We start from the raw sequence: 12,455 nt of genomic DNA, 5'->3' as shown, positions 1-12,455 counted from the left end.
TGACTTAAATCCTACAATTCTCCCCAGCAGCACAGTGAAATCATTCCTGGAGTTTTCATTCCCACCAGGAACTGGAATTGGGTGCCAGTGCTCAACTCTTCCATGTTCCTGCCATATGTTTTACACATAGATCAGATTTAGAACTGAAAACATCTTTGTGGAGGAAGGAGGGATTGTAAAAGTTAAAAAAACTCTCAGAGTGTTTGTAAAAGTTAAAAAAAACTCTGTGTTTCATATAGAGGAAAGTAAACTTTGTGTAAGGAAATTGTAACAGAAATAATAAATTTAAGTTTCAGGACTGGATAACGTGGAAATACTCAGAACTATCAATTATAAAAATCAGGATAAAACCACCTGGCATCATATCTGCTGTTAGACTGGGCAGAACAAAGCACCAGAAGTGAAAAATAAAGCACTCCAAACCCAGGGCAACTCCTGACATGCACAGGAAATGGGACAAACAGGAAAAGGGGATGTGGGAAAGGAGAGCAGAGCTTGGGATCCATCACTGTCCCGAAGCAGCTCTCACCTGGGATCCTGCGGCAGGAAAAGTGACCCCTTCTTCCTTCAGGGACTTGATGGTTGCAGATATTAAACTACATTGTGGGTCTTTCTGGAATTCTTCTGACCACTCCACCATGAGGGTTTTTAGCTTTTCACACACTTTTGGGTGAGCCTGGAAGACAAAATTGGATAAAAAGGTTTGTTTGAGCCTCAAAATGAACAGAAGGACCTGTAACCAAAATTGTTACCAACCCCATTTTACTATAAATACACTTAATCATTAATAATTGTGCAGATTGAGAAGATTTGGGGAGCAGAGTGTAGAATATCTGACCTTTTATACCCTGACCTGGTATTCCAGAGAACATGCTGAGCACCTGGAGCCCTAATTCTGGAGAAATTCAGGCTGCCTACCACACTTACCCCAAATTTCTGCCTCTCTGTGTTACTCACCCTCCATTTAACCTCAATTTTCTCTTCATTCCTTCTCAAGTGTGTTGTTTCCCACTTCCCAACCACATAAACTGGTCTGATAAAAGCCGCTGTCTTTCCCTACAAGAAATCCTCCAAGAAATCTTCCCCTACAAGAACTCCTCCAAGAAGTCTTTTCCTACAATCCACCTTTTCCGGCCTCTGCAGTTTCTCCTCAGATGCCAGGACAGCTTTGTCCCAGCTGAGACACCCTCACAAAAACCTGATCTGTGTCTCCTTGAACCAGCTTCTCCCCAAAAAAGGAATTATCCATAGGGACAGTTTCAACTCCCAGACTGGGAGCTGAGCTGCAGGGACAGCCTGGCAAAGGAAGATCATTTGCTTGGAGTGGGGGCAAACCAAGATCGATTCATGCTCTGCCTGGAATTCCTGTGGCTCCCCCAGATCCTGGCACTGGGACAAGATTCCCAACCCAAAGAATCAGATCCCGCTCAGGGCTGTGAGCCCAGCACGGGCTGAGCAGGGAGGGCACTGCCAGCTTTGGGCTCCAACCTGCATTTCTTTAAGCAGAAAGTTTGCTGGGCTCAGGAGCAGCACTAAGACATTTGTCACACTTGGCTGAACCCATTTTCCCTCAGAGAAGAGGGAAGAAGCAGAATTTTATTCATTATTTCTCCAAGGGGGCCAGGGCTGGGGGTGAAGGGCCAGTATTTCCCAAGAACACAAAACTGTGCTCCAGAACCCATCCCCGGGTGGGATCCCAGCATTCCTGCACATCCCTGGGTGGGATCCCAGGATCCCTGCCCACCCCTGGGTGGGATTCCAGGATCCCTGCCCATCCCCGGGTGGGATCCCAGGATCCCAGGGTCCCTGCCCATCCCCGGGTGGGATCCCAGGATCCCAGGGTCCCTGCCTATCCCCGGGTGGGATCCCAGCATTCCGGCACATCCCTGGGTGGGATCCCAGGGTCCCTGCCCATCCCCAGGTGGGATCCCAGCATTCCGGCACATCCCTGGGTGGGATTCCAGGATCCCAGGGTCCCTGCCCATCCCTGGGTGGGATCCCAGAGTCCCTGCCCATCCCCGTGTGGGATCCCAGCATTCCTGCTCATCCCTGGGTGGGATCCCAGGGTCCCAGGGTCCCTGCCCATCCCTGGGTGGGATCCCAGGGTCCCTGCCCATCCCTGGGTGGGATTCCAGGGTCCCTGCCCATCCCTAGGTGGGATTCCAGGGTCCCTGCCCATCCCTGGGTGGGATTCCAGGATCCCAGGGTCCCTGCCCATCCCCGGGTGGGATCCCAGCATTCCGGCACATCCCTGGGTGGGATCCCAGGGTCCCTGCCCATCCCCGGGTGGGATCCCAGCATTCCTGCACATCCCTGGGTGGGATCCCAGGACTCCTGCCCATCTCTGGGTGGGATCCCAGGGTGCCAGGGTCCCTGGCCATCCCTGGGTGGGATCCCAGGGTCCCTGCACATCCCTGGGTGGGATCCAAGGATCCCTGCCCATCCCTGGGTGGGGTCCCAGGGTCCCTGCACATCCCTGGGTGGGATCCAAGGATCCCTGCCCATCCCTGGGTAGGATTCCAGGGTGCCAGGGTCCCTGCACATCCCTGGGTGGGATCCCAGGGTCCCTTCTCATCCCTGGGTGGGATCCCAGGATCCCAGGGTCCCTGCCCATCCCTGGGTGGGATCCCAGGGTCCCTGCTCATCCCTGGGTGGGATCCCAGGATCCCAGGGTCCCTGCCCATCCCTGGGTGGGATCCCAGGGTCCCTGCCCATCCCCGGGTGGGATCCCAGAATCCCAGGGTCCCTGCCCATCCCTGGGTGGGATTCCAGGGTCCCTGCCCATCCCTAGGTGGGATTCCAGGGTTCCTGCTCATCCCTGGGTGGGATCCCAGGATCCCAGGGTCCCTGCCCATCCCCGGGTGGGATCCCAGGGTCCCTGGCCATCCCTGGGTGGGATTCCAGGGTTCCTGCTCATCCCTGGGTGGGATCCCAGGGTCCCTGTCCATCCCTGGGTGGGATCCCAGGATCCCAGGGTCCCTGCCCATCCCCGGGTGGGATTCCAGGGTCCCTGCCCATCCCTGGGTGGGATTCCAGGGTCCCTGGCCATCCCTGGGTGGGATCCCAGGGTCCCTGGCCATCCCTGGGTGGGATCCCAGGGTCCCTGGCCATCCCTGGGTGGGATCCCAGGGTCCCTGGCCATCCCTGGGTGGGATCCCAGGGTCCCTGGCCATCCCTGGGTGGGATCCCAGGGTCCCTGGCCATCCCTGGGTGGGATCCCAGGGTCCCTGGCCATCCCTGGGTGGGATCCCAGGGTCCCTGGCCATCCCTGGGTGGGATCCCAGGGTCCCTGGCCATCCCTGGGTGCTGAAGGGATGGCCAGGATGGACCCTGGCTAATGGGAACACAGGCAGCACTTGCAGACCTATTTTTCCACAAAAGCCAGAAACACAGGAGCTGTGAACTCATTTTGCTTCCCAGCAATTTTATTACTTTCCTTAATTGCTTTGCTCAGCCTCTGATGATTGCAGGGATCCGAAAACTCCTTTTTAACCCATTAACCAGTTTTGCCTCCAACTGGAGCAGTGATCAGGGAAAAGCTGTTCCTGCTCACTCAGTTCCTCACATCCAGACTTAGATCCCAGCAGCTGCTTGACCCCAGCCGTTTCAGTCTCCTTTTCTTGGTTATTTTCTCATTCAACATTCCCAGAATCTCTAGAAACTAAAAAGGATCGTCTCTAACTTCATCCTTTTCCTTGTACAAATGTCATTTCACTCCCTCATAATTTCCCCTTTCACTTCAGCCCAGGAATTTCCTTCAAGCCTAATAAAGAAAAGCTGCACTTACCATGATCAAATTAATGGAGCTGAGGAACACAGATTTTAATTAAAATTGCTCACGTAATTTTGTAAAAATGGGAAGGATTATCAGCTGTCAGCTCTTTAACAGGTTCTTTTTTCAGAGTAAAAATGACCCAAATTTCAGTGAAAACACAGCACCAAAAGTAGAAAATGTGCATTAACTACAACATTCATTTGGAGAAGTCACCAAAATAATTCTGCCCCAGGACTGCAGGGTCTGAAACAATTACCTTGTTTATTATAGCTCGAGCTTCCGTGGCAAAGTCCCGGGAACACACTTCCAGGTGGAATATCTTCCCACAGTTCGACACACAGGCTCCTAAAAGCTGACAGCAGAGAGAAATTGGGAAAAAGCGGGGGGAAAAAGTGCCCATAAAAAAATGGTGTAATTAAGAATAATAAAAAGTGCAAATAGAAAAAAAAAAAAGAGTGCAAATAATGCAAAGTAAGATAAAAATGCAAATAAAAAAGAGTGCAAATAATAAGTGCAAATAAAAAAGATCAAATAATCCAAAATAAGGAAAAAGCAGCAAATTAAAAAAGTGCAAATAATCCAAAATAAGAAAAAAGTGCAAATAAAAAAAAGAGTGCAAATAATAATAATAAAAATTACAAATAAAAAAGAGTGCAAATAATCCAAAATAAAGAAAAAAGTGAAAATAAGAGTGTAAATAATCCAAAATAAAGAAAAAAAGTGCAAATTAAAAGAGAGTGCAAATAATTCAAAATAAGAAAAGAGTGCAAATAAAAAGAGTGCAAATAATAATAATAATAAAAAAGGGAGTGCAAATAATCCAAAGTAAGAAAAGTGCAAATAAAATAAAGAATGCAAATAATAATAATAATAAAAATTGCAAAGCAAAAAAGGGTGCAAATAATCCAAAATAAAAAAAGAGTGCAAATAAAAGAGTGTAAATAATCCAAAATAAAGAAAAAAAGGTGCAAATTAAAAGAGTGAGTGCAAATAATTCAAAATAAGAAAAGAGTGCAAATAAAAAGAGTGCAAATAATCCAAAATAAGGAAAAAAGTGCAAATAAAAGAGTGCAAATAATAATAAAAAGTGCAAATTAAAAACTGCAAATAATAATAATAAAAAGTGCAAATAAAAAAGTGCAAATAATAATAAAAAGTGCAAATAAAAAAGTGCAAATAATAATAAAAAGTGCAAATAAAAAAGTGCAAATAATAATAAAAAGTGCAAATAAAAAAGTGCAAATAATAATAATAACAAGTGCAAATATAAAAGAGTGTAAATAATAACAATACTAATAATAAAAAGTGCAGATTTTAAAAGAGTGCAAATAATCCAAAATAAGGAAAAAAGCGCAAATAAAAAAAAGTGCAAATAATCAAAAATAAAACATAAAATCAGCATGGACACTAATTCACTGAGGTTAATCAAGATATCTGTTAATTAATGGATCAGGAAACATTTAATTGCTGCATTCCTGGAGGTTTTTGGGGGCGATTCGGGAATTTACTCACTGTGAGAGCTTGCAAAGCCACGTGGGGAACTTTGTGATTCATTCTCTTCATGATGGCTTTAAGGCAATCCTTGGCTCTGCAAAGGAACAAGAAATTCAGGATAAACGGGAGGGACAGGAGCTGAGCAAGGAATGAGCCAAAGCCCACCAGAACTGAGCCTAATGAACAAAACCAGCACCAAAGCTGAGCTTGATGGGCAAAAATGTCCCCAGAGCTGAGCTTGATGGGCAAAAATGTCACCAAAGCTGAGCTTGATGGGCAAAAATGTCCCCAGAGCTGAGCTTGATGGGCAAAAATGTCACTACAGAGCAAAAATGTCCCCAAAGCTGAGCTTAATGGGCAAAAATGTCCCCAGAGCTGAGCTTGATGGGCAAAAATGTCACTACTGAGCAAAAATGCCACCAAAGCTGAGCTTGATGGGCAAAAATGTCCCCAGAGCTGAGCTTGATGGGCAAAAATGTCACCAAAGCTGAGCTTGATGGGCAAAAATGTCACCAAAGCTGAGCTTGATGGGCAAAAATGCCACCAAAGCTGAGCTTGATGGGCAAAAATGCCACCAAAGCTGAGCTTGATGGGCAAAAATGCCACCAAAGCTGAGCTTGATGGGCAAAAATGTCACCAAAGCTGAGCTTGATGGGCAAAAATGTCACCAAAGCTGAGCTTGATGGGCAAAAATGTCACTACTGAGCAAAAATGTCCCCAAAGCTGAGCTTAATGGGCAAAAATGTCACTACAGAGCGAAAATGTCACCAAACCTGAGCGTGCTGAGCGAAAATGTCACCAAACCTAAACCTAATGAACAAAAATGTCACCAAACCTAAACCTGCTGAGCAAAAATGTCACCAAAGCTGAGCTTATTGAGCAAAAATGTCACCAAACCTAAACCTGCTGAGCAAAAGTGTCACCAAACCTGAGCCTGCTGAGCAAAAATGTCAGCAAACCTGAGCTAATTGAGCAAAAATGTCACCAAACCTAAACCTAATGAGCAAAAATACCACCAAAGCTGAGCTTATTGAGCAAAAATGTCACCAAACCTAAACGTAATGAGCAAAAATGTCACCAAAGCTGAGCTTATTGAGCAAAAATGTCACCAAACCTAAACGTAATGAGCAAAAATGTGACCAAACCTGAGCCTGCTGAGCAAAAATGTCACCAAACCTAAACCTAATGAGCAAAAATGTGACCAAACCTGAGCCTGCTGAGCAAAAATGCCACCAAACCTGAGCCTGCTGAGCAAAAATGTCACCAAACCTAAACGTAATGAGCAAAAATGTGACCAAACCTGAGCTTATTGAGGAACAATGTCAGCAAACCTGAGCTTATTGAGCAAAAGTGTCACCAAACCTGACCTTATTGAGCAAAAATGCCACCAAAGCTGAGGCTGCTGAGCAAAAATGTCACCAAAGCTGAGCTTATTGAGCAAAAATGTCACCAAACCTAAACGTAATGAGCAAAAATGTGACCAAACCTGAGCCTGCTGAGCAAAAATGTCACCAAACCTAAACCTAATGAGCAAAAATATCACCAAAGCTGAGCTTATTGAGCAAAAATGTCACCAAACCTAAACGTAATGAGCAAAAATGTGACCAAACCTGAGCTTATTGAGCAAAAATGTCACCAAACCTAAACGTAATGAGCAAAAATGTGACCAAACCTGAGCTTATTGAGCAAAAATGTCACCAAACCTAAACCTGCTGATCAAAAATGTCACCAAACCTGAGCTTATTGAGCAAAAATGTCACCAAACCTAAACGTAATGAGCAAAAATGTCACCAAACCTGAGCTTATTGAGCAAAAATGTCACCAAACCTAAACGTAATGAGCAAAAATGTCACCAAACCTAAACGTAATGAGCAAAAATGTCACCAAACCTGAGCTTATTGAGCAAAAATGTCACCAAACCTGAGCCTGCTGAGCAAAAATGTCACCAAACCTAAACGTGCTGAGCAAAAACGTGCCTGAACTTGGCCCTCTCAGGGCTGGGCAGAGATCTACCCGCTGACCCGCTGGTCTGTCCTCAGCTGGCTGTTGGATTGGCAGAAATTCCCATCCATTCCCAACACCCCGCTGCCAGGCCAGGAAGGGAAGCAATTGCACGGTTTGGGCCAGGCAATGAAAGAAATGTCCCCAGGAAGAGAGAGGAGTCGAGAAATGGGGATTTTAGTGGATTTCATTGCCAGCTCCTGCACGCCCTTTCCCACAGCCTGCGGACACAGAGGTTTTCACCCTTTGTTTCAGCACCATCTGAGGTGAGTGGAGAATAACAAATAGCATTTTAATGCTTCTGCTCAGGGGGTTCCACACTCGAAATGAGCATTAGTGGCTGGCAGGAGCTCAGGCACATCAAAGGCTTCATTAACACTGATATTTGGAACATTTAAAAACATGAAATCCTAAAAAAAAAAAAAAAAAAGCTGATGCAGCATTTAAAAAATAGTATCACTGGCAGATACTTGAGCTGCTGAATTAGCAAAGCACAGAAAAGCCTCTGTGCCAGAAAAATACACTTTTAGTACTAATATTTTCATCTTATTTCATGTACAAACCATCCAACAAAGTCAACTCAGTTATTTTACGTTGTATTTTTATTTAGGGTAGGAAACAATCTTCATTATTTTCAAGGGCAGAAGGGAAGAAAATAACACAAAATTGAATTAAAATATGCCAGCAGCAGTGGCATTTAAAATTCAGAATTTGGGATTTTATTTTCATTACAAATATATTTTTAGATTTAATGATGCATTTTAGATACTTTTATTTCTGCATATGTAATTTTTTAAAAATCACAGAATTTTTTACAACATCCCTTCCTCCATAACCAGATTTAAAACACTTCTCTCTACAAAAGTCTTGTGGCACTAAAAATTTTGATTTTTAATAAAGGACTCAAAGGACTTTTTTTTTTTCTTCAGGAGTAAAGATTCCCAGACTGAACAGATTTGCTGTTCTTCCTTGTGGCAGGTAATCAATTAAAACCAAACCAAACCAACCAAAAAAACCCCAATTTTAATGTTAAATAGAACTGGTAAAAATTCTGACCGACTTAAGAATTCTGCCTATGCACTAACTGAGGATTCATTCCAAATTTAAAAGATGCTATCACTCAAAAATCCAGCAAATATTTTTTGGCCACTACAGAATCACTGAAATTCCATTTATGTTCCACTCAGGCTAAACTGATTCCAAGCGATTTGTGCTTTGATCCCTATTTTCTCCCTTTTCTCTCTGATTTTTCCTAACAACCAAACACAGACAAATGTCATAAAAAGCCCCTGGTGCTTGCCAGGTGTTTTTCTGCACAGAAATTATTTCACTTTCTCCTCCTGGCACAGCCACTCCCCCCGATTGATGCCAGATCATTAAATACGAGTAACTTGGGCATGCTGTGCAGAACTCCAGGAAAAACCTGCAGTGTGCTCAGCACACAGAAATTCCTCTGCTCAAAATCCTCCAGGAATGTTTCTTCCCAAGGATTTCCAAGCCAACTCCACGTATTTGGGAGCCTGGGCATTTTGAGCGGTGCTCTGTGTGCCATTTTCTTCCTCCCCCCAGCACAGAATTCCCGGGAATGCTGAGGCCCAGCTTACCCATTGGGAGTGCTCCCAACTTTGTCACAAATATCCATGATAAGCCCCCAGTCCTCACTGGTGTTGTATTCATTTGTAGCTTTTTCTGGAAAGAAAAAGAAGATTTATCAAGTGATTTATTTATTCGGTTCAGATTCTATCAATAGAATGTATCCCTAATTAATATTTCATGGATTCATGGATGATTTGGGTCGGAAGGGACCTTAAAGCTCATCTTGTTTCACTCATTCTATAGATTAATTAATAAGGCTTAATGGTATTTATTTGTGCTTTTGAGTTTTTATTAGCCAGCTTATTCAGATCCCATGTAAATATTACAGGTCAAGTTAATAAACAGCAAATTAAATATTTTATTGCATATGCTGCTTCAAGATTAAAGTTTTTACCAACTAAACTCAATTTTATTTTGGCTGCTCAGCAGAAAGATTTTCACAAAGGGAACACAAACACAGCACCCACCAATGCTCCAAATCCCTTTTGTTACAGATGTAAAAAAACAACAAAAAAAAAAAAAAAAACAAAAAAAAGAATTTTGGCCATCATTTATCCTCACAAACTGAAATATTTACTTCAAGGAAGTAAATATTATTTTGAAACCACAAACCTTCTGCAAAACTTACCCCAAAAATGATAGAATTGCTAAATTTTCTTTTAAATTAAATTTTAAATTTTAAATTTTCTTTTAATTACATCAATATTTTAGGGAATGAACAACAAATTAATGGAAAATAAATGAGTGCCTGCAATTTTAAATACTTAAAAAAAAAAAAAAAAAGGAAAATCAAGCCAAATCAGCCCCTGGAAGTGCAGATTCCCTGGATATGCAATCCCTAAGTAGTGAAGAGATTCCCAAGGGTATCCTGAAGGACTTCCCAAGGATCCACTGAAATTTCCCTGAGTGGAAATCACACCAGCCTTTCCTGCCATGGCAGAAATAATCCCAACTCTCCCACTGGCCACAGGAAGGTTTGATGACCACAGGCTTCAGTAGGAGGATTTCACCTCAGAATTATGGAATTATTTAGGGTGAAAGATAAATAATTACGGAATTATTTAGGTTGACATTTCCCTCCCAGGTCACAAAGTCCCAGCTGTGCCCGATGCCCACCCTGTACCCACCCAGAGCCCTGAGTGCCACCTCCAGAATTCCTGGGACACCTCCAGGGATGGGCACTCCAAACCTCCCTGGGCAGTGCCAAGGCCTGAGCCCCCTTTCCATGGGGAAATTCCTGCTGCTGCCCACCCTGAGCTGCCCTGGGCCAGCCTGAGGCCGTTCCCTCTCCTCCTGTCCCTGTTCCCTGGGATGATCCCAAATCCTCCCCGGCTGTCCCCTCCTGGCAGGGAATTCCAGAGAGACTCCTGTCCTGCTGGGAAAGCCTGGCCAAACTGGGATGTGATCCCAGATTTGCTGATTTTTAGGATGAGGGCTGCCCAGGTGAGGTGGTTTGGATGGCTGGAAAATCCTGGAAATGCCCCAGGAGCAGAAGAGCAGGAGGACAAGGAGGGTTCTCAGCCCCAGATGCTGGGCCCAGGCCGAGGGCCCTGCAGAAAACGCATCCAAATATTTCACCTCCAAACCTGGCATTTCTAGCTCAACACCTCTGGGGCTTCACCACTGGCCTGGCTGCTGTGCCCGGGCTGGAAATCGCTTTCCATGGAGGAATTTCCCCAAAATGCACCCTGAGCTGCCCTGGGCCAGCCTGAGGCCGTTCCCTCTCCTCCTGTCCCTGTTCCCTGGGATGATCCCAAACCCCCCGGCTGTCCCCTCCTGGCAGGAGCTGTGCAGAGCCACGAGGCCCCCCTTGATCCCCCTTTTCCCCAGATCCCTCACCCCACACTGTCCCTATCCCAAAAGCTCAGCTCCCAGGCCTTGTCCCTGAGCCAGCACATCCCCACAGGAGCCAAGTCCCTGCCCTGGGCCCACCCAGTCCCGGGAGCAGCCGTGGGGATCCCAGCTCTGTCCTTCCAAAACTCTCAGGGAGCTGGAAGTTTCCCTCCCTGCCAGCCTGACAAACTGAGCAGCAGCTGCTCTTCTCCTTCCCTAAATTCAGGAACAATTCTGAAGGATAACTCCCTCACAGATGCTGAGAGAGCAGAAACAGATGTGGGAGGATGCCTTCTCCAGGATTTTTTCAGCACAGAGGGAACGTAACCTTTAAAAACATGGAATGACTTGTCCTCTGCAGCCCTCCAATTAATGAAGGAACATGAGACCTGAGCTGGCTTTTATGGAAATAACGATAAAAGCAAAATGTGCTGCTTGGGGTGCTTTGATGAAGAACCCCAAGTGCAAGGAATGGCTTTTCCCTGGGTGAGCTCCCTGAGCTGCTGCGTGGTTCCAGGGAACACTGCCAGGCCAGGAGAGGGGAGAGCACTCAGACAGCAGCTGGGAAGGGGCTGGGACCTGTTTGCTGCTCCCACTGCCAAAAGGAGAACTGCCTGGAGAGCTCCTGCCCCAAAGCCCTGCCACAGCTCTTCCAGGAAAGGAGGGAATGCCGTGCACTGAGGGAAAATGGTCAGGATATTCCCCGTAACACACGACAGCCGAATCCTGAGTGCCCTGGAATCCCTCACTGGGAGGGATGGGAGGCACCTGAATCCCAACCCAGCCCTGCCTTGCCAGGGACACCTTCCCCATCCCAGGCTGCTCCAGCCTGGCCTGGGACACTGCCAGGGATCCAGGGCAGCCCCAGCTGCTCTGGGAATTCCAGCCCAGCCAGGAATTCCCAGTTCCCAATCTCCCACCCATCCCTGCCCTCTGGCAGTGGGAGCCATTCCCTGGGTCCTGTCCCTCCATCCCTTGTCCCCAGTCCCTCTCCAGCTCTCCTGGAGCCCTTCAGGCCCTGCAAGGGGCTCTGAGCTCTGCCTGGAGCCTTCCCTTCTCCAGGGGAACATTCCCAGGGCTCTGAGCTCTGCCTGGAGCCTTCCCTTCTCCAGGGGAACATTCCCAGGGCTCTGAGCTCTGCCTGGAGCCTTCCCTTCTCCAGGGGAACATTCCCAGGGCTCTGAGCTCTGCCTGGAGCCTTCCCTTCTCCAGGGGAACATTCCCAGGGCTCTGAGCTCTGCCTGGAGCCTTCCCTTCTCCAGGGGAACATTCCCAGGGCTCTGAGCTCTGCCTGGAGCCTTTCCTTCTCCAGGGGAACATTCCCAGGGCTCAGAGCTCTGCCTGGAGCCTTCCCTTCTCCAGGGGAACATTCCCAGGGCTCTGAGCTCTGCCTGGAGCCTTCCCTTCTCCAGGGGAACATTCCCAGGGCTCTGAGCTCTGCCTGGAGCCTTCCCTTCTCCAGGGGAACATTCCCAGGGCTCTGAGCTCTGCCTGGAGCCTTCCCTTCTCCAGGGGAACATTCCCAGGGCTCTGAGCTCTGCCTGGAGCCTTCCCTTCTCCAGGGGAACATTCCCAGGGCTCTGAGCTCTGCCTGGAGCCTTCCCTTCTCCAGGGGAACATTCCCAGGGCTCTGAGCTCTGCCTGGAGCCTTCTCCTCTCCAGGGGAACATTCCCAGCTCTCCCAGCCTTTCCAGCCAGGTCCATTGCATTATTGCACTATTTCTTTTTTCTTTTTTCACAAGAAGGGATGGGCAAT

The 12,455-nt window shown here is 46.8% G+C and overlaps 1 protein-coding gene across 1 annotated transcript in view; it reads right to left on the bottom strand.

Annotated features, from left to right (window-relative positions):
- The window catches only part of STAM2 (signal transducing adaptor molecule 2), a 53,983-nt gene that overhangs the window by 8,499 nt on the left and 33,029 nt on the right, over positions 1-12,455 (bottom strand). Inside the window, exons 3-6 of the mRNA XM_068195076.1 lie at positions 8,875-8,959; positions 5,288-5,363; positions 4,032-4,127; positions 530-676 (exon numbers count right to left, since the gene is read on the bottom strand). Of these exons, the coding sequence (XP_068051177.1) occupies positions 530-676; positions 4,032-4,127; positions 5,288-5,363; positions 8,875-8,959 (404 nt within the window). The remainder of the gene's footprint in view (positions 1-529; positions 677-4,031; positions 4,128-5,287; positions 5,364-8,874; positions 8,960-12,455) is intronic.

The sequence above is a fragment of the Anomalospiza imberbis genome, chromosome 7 (genome assembly GCF_031753505.1).
Source record: "Anomalospiza imberbis isolate Cuckoo-Finch-1a 21T00152 chromosome 7, ASM3175350v1, whole genome shotgun sequence".
Lineage (NCBI taxonomy): Eukaryota > Metazoa > Chordata > Aves > Passeriformes > Viduidae > Anomalospiza > Anomalospiza imberbis.
The sequence above is the reverse complement of the archived record's forward strand: the minus strand, read 5'-3'. Positions and strand labels throughout refer to the sequence as shown.